Here is a 21425-nt window from a genome sequence, read left to right as displayed (position 1 = left end):
ACATCAGTGCTGTTCTTAGCCTGTGGGCCAGGTTTAGCTCATTCACTGTAGTTTGCCAGTTTTTGTTCTAGGTAGATGGGTGGATCTTCCTTCACAGCCTCTGAAGGCTTTGATTTATTTTCAAAGATTTATTTATTTTTTGGAAAGAGGAGAGGGAGGGGTAGAAGGAGGGGTGGGAAACTTAATCAGACATAGGGCTTAATCTCAAGACCTTGAGATCCTGACTACCTCAACTGAAACCAAGAGTTAGGCACTTAACCGACTGTGTCATCCAGGCACCCCATGGCTTAGCTTTTTTTTTTTTTTTTTTTTTTAAATAGGAATATTTGGAAGCTAATATGTATATCCTAAAATAGAGAGGCATAGAGATGTTTTAGGAAAGCACACAGTGATTTATAAAATGGTATTTCTATATCTAACAAAACGACAGCCTTTAACAGAGATCTCTTTTTTCTGAGAAAGTTAGGCATGTCCATCCAGACACCAAGTATGGTTAAAGATGAAATCGTATCATCGCCTAAGACTGCTATGGTTGAGTTGATTCATGTAACAAACTTTTACTGGAGACATGTTATGGGTGAATTCCTAACCAGACCACATTTTGAATCTTAAGAAAGCTCTGGAAATTCGTTCTGCTCTGTTTAAATTAATAGGACAATTTGAAACAATTCCTCTAGATCACACAATAAAATGAATGGTTTCATGTCATAGTTTTTGAGATTTTTAAGCAGGAAGATCCACTGTAGTCATCGGGGACGTGGGCAATTTGTGTTTGTTGACATGAGATACATAACCCTGTGTTCGCAGGGGATGAGTTATCCAGGGCTCAGTCTGAGTGGCTGACACTGCTCTGAAGGGCAATTATTTTGTAAAGCAGTCTATTTCATCAAAGAAGAAAATGCATATTAAAATTGTTATTTTAAAAAGCCTGAGAGATATTAGAAACATATTGTCCCTTTTTTGCCAGTGTAGCCACAGATAAATAGTGAGGGAACAGAGCCTCATGGGTCCCTGGAGTATCCATTTAAAAGCAACATTGCATGTTTTCAAGTTGTTACCTCCCAGTATACAAGAGCTAACTTCAGTGTGATGACTTGTGCATAGAAATGTGACAGACTGCAAAAGGAAATCTTTGCAAAATACAGACATTTGTTCTGATTTTGCCTTTGTTACATGTATACGGGACTCCAAAGATTGATAGATGTCTATATAAATTCTCCAGTTGCTATGTTCTTCCCGAGTTTTATTCTCCCTCCCGCGACTCTCTTATTTTCATGCAAATCTCGAAGAAAGAGCATGAATGACTAGACAAAGAAAAATGGAAATCTGATTCCCTGACAATCATTTGAAAATAATAAATCAGGTTGGAAAATGCCTATAATAGCCCGTGATTTCCTTTCCAAAAATATAGACCGATTTTATGCTGGTAAGGGATCAATTTTGTGTTTCTCTTTTTAGTAGCAGAAAAATTAGTGGGAAGGAAATATACCAGTTTCTACTAAGCAGCAATAAAATATTTTCAGTTGAATTACTTCTTTTAGTTTCTCACTGTGTGTTTTCTCTCTGCTTGCTTTTCATTTATGCATCATTTTCCTTTTTCAAAAATCCCTTCAGTTACCTTCATGATCATAGGCTTTACGGAGGTTAAATTTTACACTGAATTCTTATGAATCAAATTGTTACAGATATGACTAGGCTTTATACCATTTACAAAGAAATTTGATTTTAGTTGATTTGTTCACATGGGAATAAACATCTGAAGTTATGTTTACGGAAGCCAGAATCTAATGGGAGACAAACTGGATCCATTCTTGACACTAGACTGCTTACCTTCACGCTTTCAAGGGAAAGTAACTCTTAAGACAGCTTTGGAGAAGCTGCTTGAGACCTTTAGAATAATCTTTTGATGTGTGCACTTTGGACCAATAGTATTGCTTTTTCATTTTTTCCTATAGTTTATCCTCCTTCTTGGCTTCCACTCTGATCTCAGGCCAACATCATTTTGTGAAAATTCTACTTAGCCAAACTCTTGTTTCCCCTGGAAAATTATTTTTTAGTTTCTACCGATGGATTTATTTTAATCATAATACAAATATGTGACATCCCGAGGAGCGTTTAGGGTTTCATTCTCCTTGAGATATCTTGATGATTGTAGATAATCAGTAATGGAGGTCAGAGAGGGAGCGTAGTGGGATCTTCAAGGTCATAGTTTTAATCTCATACCACAGCTGGGGAAGCTGAGGCCCAGTGAACTACACCTTTGATTTCATGGCCAGTTTATAATAACACGAAGATGAGAATCAGATTTAGAAGACACAGCTCTTTGCAATGTTTCTTCAACTTCATTAGTTAAGAAAGTTATAACAATAACACTAAAGCAAGCGTCTTTGCCCACTTTTAGGTCTCTGCATCACTTGGCATTTATCCTTGTGGTTTCAATATGAAGTTTTACCTCTTTAAGCTCATTTGGCTTTAACTTTCTTCAAGAATATTGATCATTTTTCCTCAGCTTGCACATCTGCAGGGGAAGCAAGCAGTCTTTTCAGCATTATCAGTGGAGGAAAGAGCAGAATACATACATCTCTACCTCATCGTTAGGTGTGGTTTAGATCGTATTTCTAGGTTTGATTTAGAAATCCTTCACACGTCCAGGGTATTTGTTTGAAATTGCCAGTCCCGTAGGCAAAAACAGGTGGATCTTGACAGTTTCACTTTGTTCAACCTTACAGGTCGAGGACCTGCACACTTTTTGCAGTTTACACAGTGCTACTTTCTGAATTTCACAGCTACGTCACAAAGTTGTCAGAGCAGAGATTTATTAGCTATGATTTAGTAATGAGGAAAAAAACTGAGAGTAATTAAATTCAGATAGATTAAGTCACTTTTCTAAGTTCTCACGTCTCTTTGCACCACTGATCTCAGTTCTAGGTCTCAAAGTTTGAACCCCTGTGGTCCATATACTCTTACCATAACAAAAACATGATTTCTGCATGTTGTCTCACTGAGCCCTTGCTCCAAGAGAAGCCCCAAAGTGTGCTGTCCAAACAAGAAGTCAAAACTATGGCTCTTTACCCAAGAATAGATTGCTTCCCTGCTAATTTATATGCTGGCACATTTTTCAAGATGATCTCGATTCTTGCTGGTGAGGTTGGTTTCCTGAATTCCAGCCCTAAGCAAGTAAAAATGGCTTTGTTGCTTTGCAAGGAGTAACCGAATGTGACTCCAAAGCCATCTGGGAAAGAATTGCCCAGCAGTTCACGGGGTTGCACAATCTTCAGCAAAATGAGAAGGTTTGTTCCTGGCATCCTTGTGGCATAATTGATTTCTTAATTATGTAAAAGTTGCTTTCATGAGTTCGATATGTGTGTTTGAAGGCCAAGTTTGTGACTGAAAGGATTAAGATATTTATCCATCTCAATCTGGGCACCTACAAAATGCTCATTAATAGTTCTTCACAAATGCATGACGATGCAGCCCCCAGACTGATAAGATCATATTTCTTCATGCTTCGTAGGTAGGCCAGACAGGAGCAATAATGAGCTATCATAATTGGGCCGATGACATTTTACCAAAGATTAAAATGAGTTCTTGTCTCTGCATTCTCTTTTTTTTTAAATTTGTCCAGTCTGGTGTGCCAAGCGGTGTACTAAGCACCATGACGTACCCTGACACAGTAGTCCTCAAATGAATCACTTGTGGAACTTGTTAAAAATATGTATACCTGGGCCTCAACCTGGCCTTTGAGGAATCTGGAAACTTTTATTTTTATTTTTATTTTATTTTTTTTTTAAGTTACACAGGTGATTCTGATAGTGCTGATTAACTACCACAGCTTTCTCTCATTTCTGCCTAAAAATCTTGAGAAGTCCTCTCTGAGAAATTTTAGAGGAGGATGATGAGGAAAGAGTAGAAATAGCTTCCCAGGCATTCTGTCCTGTCTCACTGTGATCATGAAGGTAGGAGGGTGTTTCTGTGTTCAGTTGATGTGAATTTATGAAGTCTGAAGCCTTCACCTCTTCTTTTTCTCTGGTTCCTCTCTGCAGTCTCCTTTCAGCCTGCTTCAGGAATGAGCTTGTGGAGCCCCGGAGAGAAACCCCGAAACAGTCTGACGTCTTCTTTAGACATTCCAGCCCTCCAAACCGATCAGTGTACCCATAGAGCCCCGTATCTGTATTTGGAGCGTGTGTTTCTTGTGTTCCTATGTACGTGTGTGCACGCGCATGCGTGAGTGTGCATGTGCGTGTGTGTTTGTGTGTGTCCAGCCCTTGTAAGCAGGACTTGAAGACACGTTGGCTCAGAGACCTAACTGCTCAAAGGCACACAGCCACTAGTAAGAAAATCTTCTGAAGGGACTCAAAACTTAAAGAAAGGATGTTTCCTGCAGATTCTGCATCTTTAGATCTAGTACTGGGCAGTCAGGAACCCCCACATTTGTCTGTGAGCTTTTGTGTTGTTCTTAGAAGGGAGGGGGATCAGATTGGAAAGAGGGGCATTAAGATGTGTATTGGAACCCTTTTCTGTTACCCTCTGTTGTGTTTTTGAAACTCTTAAAGAAACTTTTGAGCAGGTCTCAAACTTAAGATGTCTTTTTAAGAAAAGGAGAAAAAAGTTGTTCTTGTCTGTGCATAAGAAAATTGTAGGCGACTGAGAGCCTCAGTCAGGCCTTTTTAATGCTGGTCATGCAATAATATTGCAAATAATAACACACTAAGGTGTCAAGTGTACTGCTGGACAGAGAGGTTATAATTACTACAAGTAGCCAATGGGGGGGGTGTTCTTTTCTTCTTTTTGAGAATTTGCATTATCAGTCTCCTCCCCTCATATAGAGATAGAAAGTTCATGAACACTGTCAGATCCTACTAGAGTCACCTTGTTGGTATCTGATATGATAGTCCTCCTTGCTCACAGAAATCCTTGAGCCCCATATCCAAAGCGGTTGTCTAGACCCCAAGGCAAATGAACTTAATTTTGTCATTTTAATAGGAGGGTAAATCCACTCCAGTAATATTGTTCTGGGCAGTTCTAGATCAAAATGGAGTTCAAAGTCTTCTCTACAAGATCTCTGACTAATTTGTTTATTGAAGCCCCTATCTCTCAGCCCCACCACAGAACTGGCCATATGGCTGGGTCTGTTTACACCCTTTTGTTCAGGACACTTACGTTTTATTTAAGTGATGTCCACACAAACACATGTTCAAATCAACACTCCTGGTCTGAAACTTAAAAAGGTAGAAAGGGTGGCTGACTTTCTTTTTCTTTCTTTCTTTTCTTTTTTTCTCAAAGAGTTTAAAGAACCTATTTCTTTCCATTTTAAAAACGTATTTTAAAATGATGGTATGAAGACTACAAATTTTACAAATCTTCCCCCACGTCTCCCCACACCAGATCACCAGCCCTTTATTCTGTGTTATCACAGCAATGATTTCTTGTTTTTGAGGCTGTTGCTTTATGGATGTGTGATTTTAATTTTCAATAAACTTTTGCATCTTGGTTCATCTTGCGGTTTTTCTTTTCTGTCTCTCTCTCTTTTTTTTTTAATTCCTTAAATAACGATACTTTCATTTGCGTTTGTGACGTACTATGTGGAAGTCTAAAGAACAAGAATACTGAACAGTCACACTGGTTCTGTCTCCATTTCTGTCAGTATTTGGTGGTTTTACTGTATTGAGATCATCAGTCCTAGAAATACATTTCAATGCCTACACCAACTTGAAATATATTTTGGCTCTGTGGGTGTTTCATTTCATCATAAGGAACCAGGCATATAGTATCATTTGCCTACTTCTCTGAATAAGACTCAAGCTACATCTTCAGTTGCCAAACTTAAATAAAACCCAAGTTTATTAAATAATTTGTCTTCTGTGACATAGGCCTTGGCAAATATTCATCCAGGAATATGTAATGGAAACTGCTGTCCAATTTTTTTAATTATACCAAGTTTCTATCTTTGAGTAATTGTTTTTAAAATCTTCAGAAACAATTGTTTCTGCATAAAAATAATGAATAGAATAGCTTGAAAAATGCTTAAGAAAAAAACATTTTTATGTTTGACATAAAAACATGTTAATGAAATCAGATGAGCTCATTACATTAGCAAGGTGTTTTCAATTAATCTACTAACTCACTAAATTATTTTTAGAAAGTTTTTTTTTTAAAGATTTTATTTATTTATTTATTTGTCAGAGAGAGCACAAGCAGGCTTAGTGGCAGGCAGAGGCCAAGGGAGAAGCAGGCTCTCTGCTGAGCAAGGAGCCCAATGTAGGACTCAATCCCAGAATCCTTGGAAAGTGACCAGAGCCAAAGGCAGCGGCTTAACCAATTGAGCCTCCCAGGTGCCCCTAATCTAGTAACTTTCTAATACCCTTTTAAGGGGTTCACAAATCCCTGAAAGGGTTAATGAGTATGCTTCATTTTTTGACATTTGCATTTCTTTCACAAGTTTTTTTTTTTTAACCCCATCCTTATGTAAGTTTTTTATGTGTTTAGAGTGACTTATATAAATTAATATCTTTGAACTAATGGAAAATATTCTGCAGTTACAGTTGTTTTGTTCTTAGAGGCAAGATTACCCAGCTAGAGAGTAAGGTTACAGGTAGGACAGTAGTGGGCAAACTTTCAAGGAGGAACACCTGCATTTCTGATGTTACATGGCTTCCCTCTTTTTGACCTTCTTCATATAGGGGGTATTTTGCTTTATCTGCAATATCTCTTTCCCCTTTCAGATTCTGCACTACAGAAACTGCTGAAATAGATTTACCCTGAGAGATCACATTCTACTAGAAAGTTACATTTTAACTAGCAATGAAAGATTTAAGACAAAAAAAAAAAAAAGGAATCCTTTGATGGGATTGTAGGTATCACCAGCAAGATGGAGACGATGACTTTGAATTTATATCTTTTCAAGAATTTGGATTCTCTACCACATAGTCACTAGGCTTGGAATCAAGAAAACTGTTTTTTAATCCTGGATAATTTAAAGGTCACTTACAGCTCTAAGATACTGAATTTTATTCACAGAAACCTGAGTCATTAAAGTTAAGAACTGGGACTTGACTTTTTCAGGATTTCTCCTCAGAACTAGAAATACATGAAATATGCACGTCTATAGCTCTGTTATGTTGGATTCCTAGAAAAATCTGGTACTCATCTAGAGAAAACTGCCTGAACTTACACCTGGTTGTTTTTCTGAGGATAGCTATGTTCTCACTTTTTTCAGTTTTGAGGCTGTGTGTTTATGTATATGGCGGGGAGGGGGGGGAGATAAGAAACCCATAGTGTCACAGATCCTGTAATCCTTAAATATTTTCTCCTCTTCAGAGTCCCCAGTAATCTTTGGGATTGTCTATTCAAGGACTATGACATCATATGTGTAAAGGAAAAAAAACAAAACAAAACAACAACCACCAAAAAACCGTTATTCTTCAGGACCTTTAAATGGTCAGAGTTTTATTTATTCATCTTGCTCCCTTTTCCACCGTACACAAAGCTTATCGGAACGTTCTCTGTATTTCAGACATTGCATACTTAATTATAAACAGACTGCCCTGACCTTGTCCTTTTTGGCTTTAACTCTCTCTTCCATATTAAAGGAGAGGCATTCAGAATTTTTTACTTTTTTGCACTCTCTTATCCTCATTCGTCCACTCAACCTAATTCCTGGATTTGTGCAAGTAAGAATAGTTGCTACTTCCTCCTGTTAATTCTTAAACTGATATCTCTCATCCCCATGACAGAACACTGGAGTATTAAAACATTTGGTCCAGGAGCGTAAGAGTAAAAAGAACCTAAGTTTCTTGAGCACCTATAAGTCAAGGACAATGTCCAGGGTTCTTATATAATCTAATTTAATCTTTTTTTTTTTTTTAAAGGAATGTAGTATATATATATATTTTTATTTTTTGTTATTTTAAGAAATCTATTATTTTTAAAATTGAAGTATAGTTCACATGCAATATTATATTAGTTTTAGGTGTACAGCATAGTGATTTGACGTTTTTATAACAATACAGGATGCTTACCATGATAAGTGTAGTTCACCATCTGTCACCACACAAAGTTATGACTATGTTATTGACTATCTTTTCTGGGCTGTACTTTACATCTCTGTGATATTTATTTTATAACTGAAGTTGATACCTTTTAATCTTCACCTACTTAGCTCATCCCTTCAACCTTCCTCCCATCTGGAAGCCACCAGTTTGTTCTCTGTATTTATGATTCTATTTTTGCTTTGTTTTGTTTGTTCATTAATTTTACTTTTAGGTTCCACATATAAGTAAAATCATGCAATATTCATTTTTTTCTATCTGACTTATTTCACTCTAGATCCATTCATGTTGTCACAAATGGCAAGATCTCCTTTTTATGGCTTAGTAATATTCCGCATATATATCACATCTTTAACCATTCACATATCAGAGGACACTTTGGTTTTTTCTATATCATTTCCATATTACTTCATGTTAGTCTACACAGCAACTCTTCTAGTATAATATCTGTTCTACAGATTAAGAAAATGAAACACCAGAGATTTTGCATAACATCCAAAGTCAATTAGTTTATGTCAGATCAATTAATTTGTGTCAGTTAAAATCAAACCATCTAAACCTGGGTGCTTTGGTTGACTCCAAAATTCATGTTTCTTCTTTATTCATTTCTGGGTTTTGGGCTAATTTCCTAAAATAGTTTAGGCTGCTCATAATAAATGACCTAGTAAAATGGTAAAGAATAAATACCCACAAAAAAGAAATGGAGAAGGGAAGTGTGACAGGATTTGGAAGAAGGAATGTATTACAATAAAGCTCCAGGAAAATGCAAAGCTCTTAAAAATATTTTTATTTTCCTAGTGGTGGACATCAGTGGTTCAAGTGATGCTTCCATTAACTTTTGCTTTGCATTTGAGTGATTTGGGGGCATGAAAGAGATAGAGACCTCTTTAGGGTTACAGAGGACCAACCTGCCTCTGGAGTCTGCACAGTCTGCCATCTTAGGTACTTTGTTGTGGGCAGAGAGAAAAAGTACTTGTCAAACCATCGCTTGGCCACCTTACCCTGAGCTTTTTTTATTTACTCTTTTACTCATTTACTCTTCCTTCAGACATGTATTTTGATATGGATTTGCAAATGTTCCTAAGTATATCCAAAGTGCTGACTCTTAACACAAGGCTTCTACATAGGGATGGAGTGGATTTGATGACAGCTGGGGGAACTGCCTTTGCTATATCCCTTGCCCTTGCTCTACCTCGGTCCCCAACATTTCTCTTACCACTTCACCCATTTCTTGACTCTGTGACTTATTGCACACTACTGTCTAATTTCTGGCAAATTGCCACAGAATGAAAGAAAAAACTCTCGGACTAGGAACCAGGAGACCTCTCAACTCATCATTCAGTAATATGGTCATCATTCAGTAATACACACCTTTATTATTAGAACTTATGTTTACATATCTGTAAAATAGAATAATTTCTGCCCACCTCTGCCTTGCCAGACCGTGTTCTCCTCCACGGGAATGCGGCGGTCATTCAGCAAATGGATAAAGGAGAGCTTAGTAACCAGAAGAGTCTTACAGTTGGGAGGGCTTATTATATAAACACCTGTTTATATGACATGGACCTATAATTGTGAGTTCTTCAGAGGATCAAAAGAGAAAAGTCCGTGCTCTCTTACTTTAAAATCAGTAATTGTAAAATGCAGCTGAATTGTTAATGGTACATCAACTGTCATCCTTATTTATGCAAATGTATACAAGCATATTGTTTGAATTCCTCCAGCCGTGGCTCTTCAGAGACAAGGAATGGAGCCTTCGCCATTTTGTGTAATTATGGAGAATGCTGAGCAGCTGCCACAAAGGCCAAGTGTCGTCCAATAGCCGCACTCAAGTCCTAGAGCCCCCTTTTACTCTTCCTTCAGACATTATTACACCGTGTTTGTCTGGAACCATTTGTAGAGCCCTCAAAATTTTGTATTTTACATATTTATAATAAAACTCAGAAAACTTTTTTTTTTTCCTCTCTCTCTCTCTCCTCTAACATAAATGTGTTATGCAGAGAGGAGAGAGACAGGCACAAAATAATGTCTTTTGCTTGAAGATTGTGAAAGGGGAGCATTTCTCACCATGGGTTAGAAATAGGCTCAAGCCCAGTCTTCATTCTGTGGTCACGGTAATTACTCATTGCCAATGCTGTATAGTCTATAAAGTTCTTCCTCCCCTTCTCCTTTCCAGTTCTCTCCATAACCTGACAAGGTAGGTTGGATTATTATCCCCAAGTGTCTACTACCCTATGAGCTTCACACACATGGGACTAGTTTTTGCCAGTTTCTCTACCTGTATCATCCAACTCAAGTAAGTGTATATGTGTTCAGTTTATATAGTTTTATAGTGAGAAAAAAATGCAAGGGTATTTCGTGGCCCACACAGGACCCATGGTTTCTAATATATTCTAGAGGGAGCCTTAAACTTCGATCTTCTGATGCTATATCCTGCTGCAATTATAGTAGATAGCACCAGTTCTATACTCAGAACAAAAGTGACGAACAGCCCTTGAGTAGGGAATGTCGTATGTAATAACATGCCTAGTATAACAAACCAATCCCAGTAAGTTTTCAAATCGAAATTATGCTGAATGGAATTGTTTGTTTTCCTTTGTCTCCCAAGAGACGTATCAAAAGTCAACAGGGCTCCAGGCTTCTCCCGTGTAGAGAGGCTCTGGGCAAGCCAGGGCTTCTCTCATGGCCCATGAACTTCTGTGCTGAGAAAGCAGGGTTCCACATTGGGGCCTCTGCATGACAGCAGGCTATGCTGCTAAATTCCCCATTTGACTGGCTTTGCACTTATTTTCTGCGTATCCCAAATGGCCCAGGAAGCTGCCCATGAAGATCCTCAGCTGGTTTGAAATTGGCACCTTCATGTCTTTTGTAAGCCTGTGGGTCTTCACAGTGTTCTTCTCCCTCATTGATTTCCAAGCTTGTTTGACTTGTAGGGCAAGACTGGGTAAAGGGATGGAGAAAAAATAATATGGAGGCCAAAATAAGATGCAATTATTTTCTCCCTCACAAAAGAGATTCTTTAGGAGGATGTTCAACTCTATACTCTATACATTCAGGAAAAATATGATTTGATGATAGCCTTGCAATCCTTCCCTAGTTTAAAGAAAAAAAAAAAAGTTCTCGGATAGAAACACAAATAACTTCTTGTCATAGGTCCTAGAGGAATATTTTTACAAGTGTATAGCTCAAGGTCACGTTTTAATCTGAGACCTGTTGGATATGACTAGTCCTGCCTCTCTAATGTCACATGCTCACCGTCATTCCCATGTTTGTGTTCCTAGGACCTCGATGCAGTCTCAGTCTACATACGGTAACAGCTCCCCACCTCTGAACAAAATGAACAGCATGAACAAGCTGCCTTCCGTGAGCCAGCTTATCAACCCTCAGCAGCGCAACGCCCTCACCCCTACAACCATTCCTGACGGCATGGGAGCCAACAGTAAGAGTTTCTCCCTTTAGCTGCACCTTAGGGGTCAATGGGGTTAGTGTAGGGGAAGACTCTGCTCTAGGATGAGGGAGAGGCTTGCTCCTAAACTAAGGAGAGGCAGAGCAGGACAGAACACATCACAGTTTCATGGCTTGAGTTTCTTACAGTGAACTTTTTGTCACTTTGGAAGTGTATAGTTCATTACAAAGCACAGTGGTAGAGATACAGGAGGTTGTTCCTTCAGTAGGGTAAAGGACCTCTGTGATAACAATTCACTTCCTGTCAACCTGGTTGGGGCCCACCTCCTGCCTCCTTTGAGAAAGCAAAAAGGAGATCTATCCACCATGTGAGAAGTAACATGGTGTGATAGACTTAAATTCCAGAGAAATAGATTGTGGCGTCTGGACTCCATAGCAGTATTAGCTGTGCAACTGTGGGCAAGCGCCTCTCCGCTCTAAAATGCTGTTTCCATTCATAAAATTATCACTCTGCACATTTAACCTCTTATGATTCTGTGCCCCGATGACCTTGGCCTTCTCAGCTTGTCTACTTCATCTTGTGTACAGTCATTGAGGAATTGGCATAGATAAGGGAGTCTCCCATTTACTTATTCATGCAAAGACTAAGTCTAATTGTAAGAGGTAACATGAGAATCAGGCGTCCTAATGGATGATGATTGCTATATAGCATTGCTGTAAATAGAATTATTCACTAGAACTAAATCCAGCGGAGTGAGTTCCCAAACTAGAGAAAACTAGAAGGAGGATAAAATGGAGAAGGATGTCTCCTACCCTCAGGGATGCAGAAGCCCAAACACTGCATTTGTATCCTGCAATGCCCCTCAGACAACAATGCCTCCATCTTGTCCTTTGAAATCCTTTATTATTCTGATCAAGCCTTTCAATGTGCTTTTCAGTATTGCCTTAAAGAGACTAGGGTTTTTTGTTGTTTTTTTTGTTTTGTTTTGTTTTGTTTTCATTTTGTTTTGTTTTAAGAAGTTAAGGGAAGCTAGGATTGTGACGCTCTATGGTCTGATGGCAAACATTCAGATTTAAATGAGATAGAGTGTATGAGGTATTGTTGCCTGGTCTGGCAACAAATACTTTAGAGCCAGATTGATCTCTCACTTAGGATGCATTCATCCTAAGGCTCAAATCCTCACCCCTTGATAGGTCTGCTGCTTTGACAGTAAAAGGAAAAAGCACCATGTATATTTTTACTTCATTTTCTTCCTTGTAATATTGTAGAGTCCTTTTGTTCCTTCAGGTTTATAAAAGTTATAGTTTGCCTACTTTTTCTCATTTATACTTCACACTTTTTCTTTAATGTCATTGACAAAGTCAGAGGGAAAACTGATGAGATATGATAAGCCCATGCTCCTTAGCTGCCCAGTTAGTGGCAGAGGCCTCTCCTTTTTGGTATATATTATTCAATTAAAAAAAAACAAAGAAAACCAAATTGCATTAATCTTTTTGTAGATATGTTCCTTTGTTCTTTTTTTGACCTGAAGACAAAATTTGCTTCATAAATATTATCAGTATTAACCTTTTCTTCTCTATAGGTGAATGTTTCCAGTTTGTAATTGAGTTTAAAAAAGAGAAAACAAAACAATTGGGGTTGCTGGTATCTCTGAATACAATCCAGAAATGGACCCTAAGAAAGAGCTGGAATCTTTAATTTCATCCTTCCTTATTAGGCTTATGGCTCCCAAATATTGCAGTAAATCCTCCTATCCCTAGACAAATATTCCAGAGGTCACTGTCTCATTCACAGTTCTCTGCATTTGTTCACTGCTCATCAGTTTACTGAGCATGTGATTGAAGCCAGGCACTGTGCTAGGGTTTGTGGGGATTGAGACATGTACAGTGTCTAATCTCCAAGCTTGAGGCATTAGCCTAATGAGAGAGACAGAAATATAACCCACGAAAGACAGATGCAAAGAGGAATATGTTAGCATCAGGAGTAATGAGCATTTAGAGCATTAGAAGTAGGGAAAGAAGTGGGGGGAGATGATTCGAAGGGAACATGTGAAGGTCGAAAAGCGTGCATCTAGTTCGGAGTTTGGTGACTGTTCTGTTCTGTTGGATGATATGTAGGGTGCCCGAAGGGGTGCAGTGAGAGAGAGAAGGCTGGCTAGGAAGGCTGGTGAATTCAGCCCTAGGTAACATTAAACCAGGCAAGATGGACCACTGGGAAGCAGGTACTGATGACGGCAGTAACCCTCTCTGTTCCTCCTGCTTCTGTTCAGTTCCTATGATGGGCACCCACATGCCAATGGCTGGAGACATGAATGGACTCAGCCCCACCCAGGCCCTCCCTCCCCCACTCTCCATGCCATCCACCTCCCACTGCACTCCCCCACCTCCGTACCCCACAGATTGCAGCCTTGTCAGGTGAGTCCACAGCATGTGCCCCTGGGGGCCTGTCCTAAGCAACTCTGGGTGGCGGAGGGTGGACAGTCTCAGAGTTCATGACACAGCTGGTGGAAAAAAAAAGGGAAGGAAGCAGCCCTTCCTCTGGTGGCAGTTCAACACTGTTACCTCTGATCTGTGGAGTGGTCAGCAGTGTTGCATCAAGGAAAAGCACAATGATCCGCATGGGAAAAAGTGAAAATGTGAGTTGATAGGCATATCATTTTTCATGCCTGTTTCCCCCCATCTTCACTTACACCCCGCCAAACTTTTACACGGTCAGTTGGGGCCTTCAAATTGGTGCTCAGGGCTGGGGTTCCCAGAAGGGCAGTAAACTTGCTATCTCGCTCCCTTTCCCGTTCTCCAGGACTCATAGCTCTCAGCCACCACGGCCTCGTTATGTCAGAGGGGGATGTGCATTAAAAAGTTTGAATGTATGCAAAAACGACAGAGACTTGCAAGAACTCGATGGTCACTGCTGCTTTGCCATAGGCAGAGAACGCACGTTCTAGGCAAGAGCACACAGATAACCAGAAGAAAGCAAAGCATAAAGCCTCAAAGGCAAGAGTGGGTGCCACGTCTCCTGCCTAGCACACATTGCCTGCCCCTGCTTCATGTGCAGAATGATCCTCTCATTTGGCTGCTGGAATAATGGGCGTTGGTCCCCCTGTGACTGATGCAACAGTACCAAACAGCGTCAGCCAGACAGATGGCAAAGTGCACAGCTTGTGCCACCCAACCTGTGGTTCGGTGATGGTGGCCTCACCCATCTGAGGCCAGCACACCAAAGGAGGGGTCTGTATTCTGAGCAGGACATAAATGAGAAAGCAGTAATGACATCAGGGTATAGCGGCCTCCAGTTTTTCTTAGCCACATGCATTGTTCTCAGAAACCCACTGATACAAAGCAATTCTAGCGGAGATGCTCTCTCAGAAGTGAAGAGGCAGGAGGCAAGAGCGCTGGGAACCTGACCCCTGGACTCCTTCCTTTCACCCCCTGCAATGGCTCCTAAGGCACTTACCCATGTAGAGTGCCAAGAATTCCACCAATGACTGCTCTGCAGGAATCCTCGGAGTTGATTTTAATTTCTATAGACCTAAAGTTCAAGTCACTACCTATCCCCAAACCTCAAATCCAAGGCCCACACGGATTGATTTCATCTCCCCCTAGTCTCTCCTGTAGGGCATCCCAGGGCAAAATGTTGGGTTTTCCTTTACCTCGCCAATGCAGTTGGGGTGAACTTTCTTTTTCTGTTTCCTCCTTCCTCTTCCCTCCTCCCTCTGCAGTTTCTTAGCGAGGTTGGGCTGTTCATCATGTCTGGACTATTTCACGACCCAGGGGCTGACCACCATCTATCAGATTGAGCATTACTCCATGGATGTAAGTAACTGTTAGACATTTCGCTTGAGTTTTATTTCTTCCTTTCTTCCCTCTGGTGACATCCACCTGGTAGTTCAGTTCCCCCTGGTTTTAACACTGGTTTTTAGCATGCCCTCAGTCCTCAATTTCAGTGGAAACCATTACCAGATTAGAAAGACTCCCAGGTCTCCTCCTACATACCTGAGAAGGATAGCAATCAGTCTTCCTCAGCTCATCAGCTCAGCCAACAGTTGTCTGTTGCACACAAATTCTATTCAGAGCGGGAAAGAGGAGATCTAATTCCTGCCTCCATGAAATTTACAATCTCTGAAGAACTCCAAGAATTTTCTAGATGTTCTCATTAATCAGTATGAGACTCCAAAGAAACTAGCAGGAAGCAGATGATATTATTCTCACTTTAAAACATGGAGAGGTGACAGTACAATCATTTGCATCATGAGATGATGACAGAACCAGGAATAGAGCCCTGAGATGGAAGCTTCTGGTCTTTAACTCTATTTACTGGCTTCTTCTACCTTTCCTTAAAGTCAGACTTTAAGGAGGAGTCAGCTGTTTCTCTGTTAGAACTATGTGTTCATTCGTTTTCAATTCTATCAGAATAAGGTCAAGCCATTCCTGATCACTGGCAAAATTCACTGATCATGGTTCAGGTTCCATCCATACTTTTTATAAGATCGAGAACCTGGGGTTATCACTTTGCCTTTCTGAGCCTCAGTTTATCAAATGGGGTTCAAAAGCCCTTCCTTCTGGCTTTGATGTCCCTTGTCTTTTGGAGCAAGCTGGATAGAAGGAGACTTTTTCTTCCTTCCTACACTGCTTCTTTAACTGCTCACATGGGAGCTTGTGTTGTTCTGGTTTGCAGCAATCTGATTCTCCTCCTAGGCTGCCCTTCATGCTGCTCTCTTTGGGGTTTACTGTCCTCTTTTCCAGCTTCCAGAGGGCCTTTTGATCTGGTGGAAGAAGATACTGTCTGCCTCTGCTGCTGCTTCTCTAGTTGGGATCTCTTCTTTCCCCTCCTTGAGCACCGATGCTAGAGATGCCCCTGCAGCATGAGAATCCCCCAGCCCTATGATGATGAGACTATGCCTTACCACCCTTCAGCCCACCCCTCGCCCTTGCCCCATAAATCACCCTGGCTGCTGTTCTCTGATGGAATGAATTAAGTGGAAACTGTAATGCAAGCTTTAGGAGTAAGTTTTGACAAGTTTCATGTCATTTTATAATAACGTCCATCCGTTGAAGGAAAGAGAGCTGCCCTGTGCTTGACAGCCTTATGTGATAAAAACAGGGAATATGTCCTTTCTTACTTTGTAAAAATGATGCCTTCTACTTGCTGACTGTCCCCACTGGGGAGTGTGTCAGGAGGCTCCTCCCTGCATCCCTCTCATCTGCATCTGTAGATGTCCTCCACAAGTCTCTCTCTGCTGCTGTTGGCTAGGTTTCACGTCAATGTCTGGGGCCCAGCTTCCTCACCTGTCAGTTCTGAGTTCTGATCTCTCCAGAGAATCACACAGCTTGATGGGGGATAGTGTACAGCGTTCTGGACTTACTGAGAATTTCTGAAGCATAAAGACTTACACTTCCTTATTTATGTGTGGGTTGCTTTTTTATAATGGATCCTTCTGCTAGACTGGGAAATCGGAGGACCCATACTGCAGGTGTCCAAAAGGGGAAGTAACTGGGAGGCTCTCTAAGTTCTGCAACCTCTCCTCAGCTTCTCCCATCTCATAACTGGAAATAGAAACCTTTTCCAGCTCGTCTCTCAGCACCTGTCTGAGTTGCTTGGAATCTCTTCCTGGAAAAAAGAATATGGTTCATTTGGGAAGTTTTCCTGAGCATCCCCTCTAAGATGCCAGGATGGGTTCATAAAAATTTAATATAGTAATAATGCAAATGGTTAAGCTTTAGGTAGTGTGCTTCATAACTTCCAAAATACTTTCACATCCATATTTACACCTGAACCAATACTGTGTGTTGACCTAAAAAAGGAATTCTGTGCCATTTTACTAAGGAAGAAACTGAGGTGAATAGGGGAAAAGTGACTTGAAGAAGGTCTAGAGCCAGTCAGTGACAGTATAAGAACCTCTGTCAAGAGCTTCGTACTCCAAGCACAGTGTTCTTTCTACCCACCACACTGCTCCATAAAAGAGTACACCATCACTGAAGCCAGTTAATGAAGGGATAGTGCAGATAAGTGTGAGAGATGTCACTGCAGTTAGTTAAGAAAGAGCATGCTCGTAGTGCCTTCCACTCACATTCATAGAACATGGACACATATTCTGCATTTGGATACCCTGATTTATCCAAACACCAAGTGACCTTCTGGCCATTAGGGCAGTTTTAGGTTCAGAGGCTGTCCTGAGTCCCCAGTTCATTTACTTAATTGGGTAACTTTAGACTTGCCAACCTCTCTGACCTTCCGCTTTTCGACCTATAAAACAGGTATAAGAGTACCTACCACTAATCTGAGCATTAAATGAGATCACGAATGTAAAATAATTAGTTCAGTGCCTGGCATGTAGAAAGTGTTCGTTACCTGTTAGCAATCTTTTCTTCTCATCAACTCACTAGAGCAGTAGTGATGATCCATTAATCTCTCTCTTCTAGGGATGAGAGCCAGGTAGATTTAAGAGTTGGAAGGTACCTTTATCTTCTGTTTTTGTTGCAGGATATTTGCCGTCTGATCTAACTACTATCCCTCTTTTACCAGCAAAGATACTGAGACCAGGAGAGAATCAGTGAAGTGTTATCCACAAGCAGAAATGGCACCTCAAGGCTGTACCTTTTGCTTAGTTACATATAATGCCAAAGGTTATCTGAGAACTAATCCTATTTTGTAGAGAGCAGTAAATTCACATGGGTTAAATCAGAACACTGGGAATGACAAAATGATGTGGACTAAATGTCAATTTGTCTCTTTGTCCTAATTCTCCCTGATACCCTTCCTTATTTCGTAGGATTTGGCAAGTCTAAAAATCCCTGAACAGTTCCGACATGCCATCTGGAAGGGCATCCTGGACCACCGGCAGCTCCACGACTTCTCCTCCCCTCCCCACCTCCTGCGGACCCCGAGTGGTGCCTCTACCGTCAGCGTGGGCTCCAGTGAGACCCGGGGCGAGCGCGTTATTGACGCTGTGCGCTTCACCCTGCGCCAGACCATCTCCTTCCCACCCCGCGACGAGTGGAATGACTTCAACTTTGACATGGATGCTCGTCGCAACAAACAACAGCGCATCAAAGAGGAGGGGGAGTGAGCACTACCATATGAACTCCTCCCATGCTCTCCCTGTCTGTCTGTCTGTCTGCCTCCCTACAAGGCACTAGTGCTTGACCTTCAACGTGTCCTCCCTAGCTCCTCTCCTTCCTCTTCTCAGTTTGGCTTCTCAAGGGAAGAAGAAGTAAGAGGTTATCTTTGATCCAATGTCCTACCTGGCACCTGATTCTGATTCTGGCTTTAAGCCTTCAAATCTATTGCTTGCAGAACTGAAGTTATCGTGGCTAGGTGGAAGTGAGCAAAAGAGCAGTGGGTATCTCCTTAAGCTGCAAAGATTTCTCATTGACTTTTATAAAGCATTTTCACCCTTATAGTCTAAGACTATATATATAAATATATAAATATACAGTATATATTTTTGGGTGGGGGGCATGGAGTATTGTTTAAATGTAATTTAAAGGAAAGGAAATTGAGTTGCACTTATCAGCTTATTTTTTTAATTTACTGGTTCGGAGGGCTTATCTATGCCCCTCTTTCAAGGGGTATCATGTATGGTAATAGGTATCGAGACATTGATAGCACATATGAATGACAGAAATGTCCTTTCAGTTCTTCTGATGCGAAGCAATTGCCACATCAAAGCTTTGGATGGATCCAGTTGTTTTTACCATTGCATAATGTGTGTATGAGAAAGTCTTCTTATGTACATGGTTCTCTGTGTTGGTGCACCTTATGTCGCTGACATTGCTACTAGTGGTGGCTGTTCACTCTGGGGTTATTTAGTTCAGTTAGAAGAAAAAGCCCATGTTCTCACTATCACACCCTAGAAGAAAGGAAATATCCTCTCTTGCTTTGGGTTGGGTGTGGAGAATGTGGGTCATGGCTAAAATTCTTAAAAGTTCCCTGGCAGCTAGTTCAAAAACATCAGGTATCATGTTATCTGGGTATATCAACAACCCCCTTTCATTCATCTAATACCAGATGCCTTATCTTTTGGTATGTATTTGGAAAATATTTGTGGCTAAGTTTCAATCCTGGACTTAGTCAATGATACATTTGCTTGTTAGAACTAAGGTTGATTTGATTGGGATGAATGCCATCTCCCTAGTTCTTACACTGAAATTGTAGTGTCTATTCAGAATATCCAGGAAAAACAGGAATCATACAGAAATAGCAAATCTCCATTAAACAGTGAGAGACATCAGGGAGTCATGAATTGAAATTCTTAAAAGAGCTTTTGAAACATAGCTGATATTATTTGGTGCATGTTTCTTCTGAAAACTCTTCTATTGTATAAAATTCTGCATGTAGAGGCTGGTTTATCATTTTCTCTTCAAATTTTAAAACAGGAGTAGTGATCTGGAAAATCTAAAATGATGAGATCAGTGTTCCTGTGGCATCAGTTGGATCGCCCTATCACTTTTCATTCTTGATCAATAGGAGTTTGACTTTGTTGGAAAATAACTGTGAGAATTCAATTTCCCGTCCATCTCTCTCCCGGACTGTCACAGACATAAAATGTCCCCACAGATCAGGGGATAAGCCAGTGGAGGTGTTGTTGGAACCACATAAACAGATGGTTGTCTTCAGACTTTGGGAAAATGTGTAAATGATAATATTCCTGTAGATCTTTCAGAAAGATGCTTTTTCTTCCAAACTCTAAAACAAATATTTTGTACATAGGCTAATGAGCTCTAAAATCCTTCTGTGCATTCTGATAAGGGGCTGTGATTGCACATAAGCTTCAACTGTCGTTTTAAAGTGCAAAAGAACTAATGTTGCTCAAAGTATAATGTGTGAGTTTCACCAGGAAAGTGTATATATGTTTTGTGTGTGAAATTGCATACTTTGTCTCCCAATTTTTATTGTCTTCTTGGGCTAGCAGGTTTTCCAGAACCACAGTTGAAACTTTATTTTTTATTATTATTATTGTTTTTATATTTTCATGGAAACATCATTTAGTAAGACTACAATGTCAAACAAGGAAAACAAAAATACCATTACTGTAAGATAGGGGGAAGGGAATGTTGTTTTTTATTATTATTTTTATTTTGTACGTTCAAGAAAGTGAGTCCTTGATTTCAAAGTTTTATTGTGCTTAAATGGTAAAGGGCAAACTGTTAATTTGTGCAGTAAGTATGCAGCTTGGCTTTGAAAACCTACCGAGGGGAAGAGTAAAAGAGGTACATTGGCAATGCTCAGAGGGCAGATAGCTTCCCCAACTGTCCTGAGTGTCTGAACGAACCTAGGACCTCCTCTGAGCTATTTCGGCACTGTTCAGGTAGCATCAGGGACTCAGAAATTCCTGTACTGTATTGTACATGTTTGGCACTAGCCAAGGCTAGGCACAATGGCTGGCCTCATGTCTTGGTGGCAGCTAGGATAAAGGGTGAATGAGTATTCAGGACCGACAAGTGGGATTGGACTTAGTGGAGATCTTGGCAGGGTGGGAGGTGTTCAGCTCAATGCAGTCTGCTGAAGAGTGGATGGGTTTTTGTTTGGAAGTGATGAGAAGCAGAAAGGGAGAGAACTTTCTTCATTAAATCCATTTGTCTTTTGTTTTCTTGATATCCTCCTAAAGTACATTATGTGGGATGTTGAATGTTAAAGGTTGAATTTTTTTATTATTTTTATAATTGTACAAAAGTTAAATGTCAAATGTTTTATATGCTTTATTAATGTTTTGAAAGTTTCTTTCTTATAGATGTGATACTTTTTTTTTTTTTTTTTTTTTTTTTTAAAGCTTCTGTTGCTTGTCTTTGGTATTTTGTGTAGTGGGCTTTTGGTGAGCCAGAGGCAAATCCCCAATTCACTTATATTTGCCAGGACATGCAATAAAATTAAAAAATAAATAAAAATGCATTGAGAAATGGTGTTGATGGGGTGTGTGTGTGTGTGTGTGTGTCTTCTGTCTATCCATCCGTCCGTCCTATTTTTATCATTGA

At 40.2% G+C, this 21425-nt stretch overlaps 1 protein-coding gene across 8 annotated transcripts in view; it reads left to right on the top strand.

The window, feature by feature from the left end:
* The window catches only part of TP63 (tumor protein p63), a 221858-nt gene extending 202953 nt beyond the window's left edge, over nucleotides 1-18905 (top strand). For 5 of the 8 annotated variants that reach the window (XM_032337942.1, XM_032337940.1, XM_032337939.1 and 2 more), the window contains 4 exons: nucleotides 11330-11487; nucleotides 13724-13868; nucleotides 15173-15266; nucleotides 18224-18905. In XM_032337942.1, the coding sequence (XP_032193833.1) occupies nucleotides 11330-11487; nucleotides 13724-13868; nucleotides 15173-15266; nucleotides 18224-18520 (694 nt within the window). In that variant the 3' untranslated portion in view covers nucleotides 18521-18905. Of the gene's footprint in view, nucleotides 1-4043; nucleotides 5496-11329; nucleotides 11488-13723; nucleotides 13869-15172; nucleotides 15267-18223 lie in introns of those variants that run through there. The other 3 variants (XM_032337954.1, XM_032337953.1, XM_032337945.1) reach the window with 2 other exon arrangements.
* The last annotated feature ends 2520 nt before the right edge of the window (nucleotides 18906-21425 follow it).

The sequence above is a fragment of the Mustela erminea genome, chromosome 1 (assembly GCF_009829155.1).
Source record: "Mustela erminea isolate mMusErm1 chromosome 1, mMusErm1.Pri, whole genome shotgun sequence".
Lineage (NCBI taxonomy): Eukaryota > Metazoa > Chordata > Mammalia > Carnivora > Mustelidae > Mustela > Mustela erminea.
This window is presented reverse-complemented; position numbering and strand designations above follow the sequence as displayed.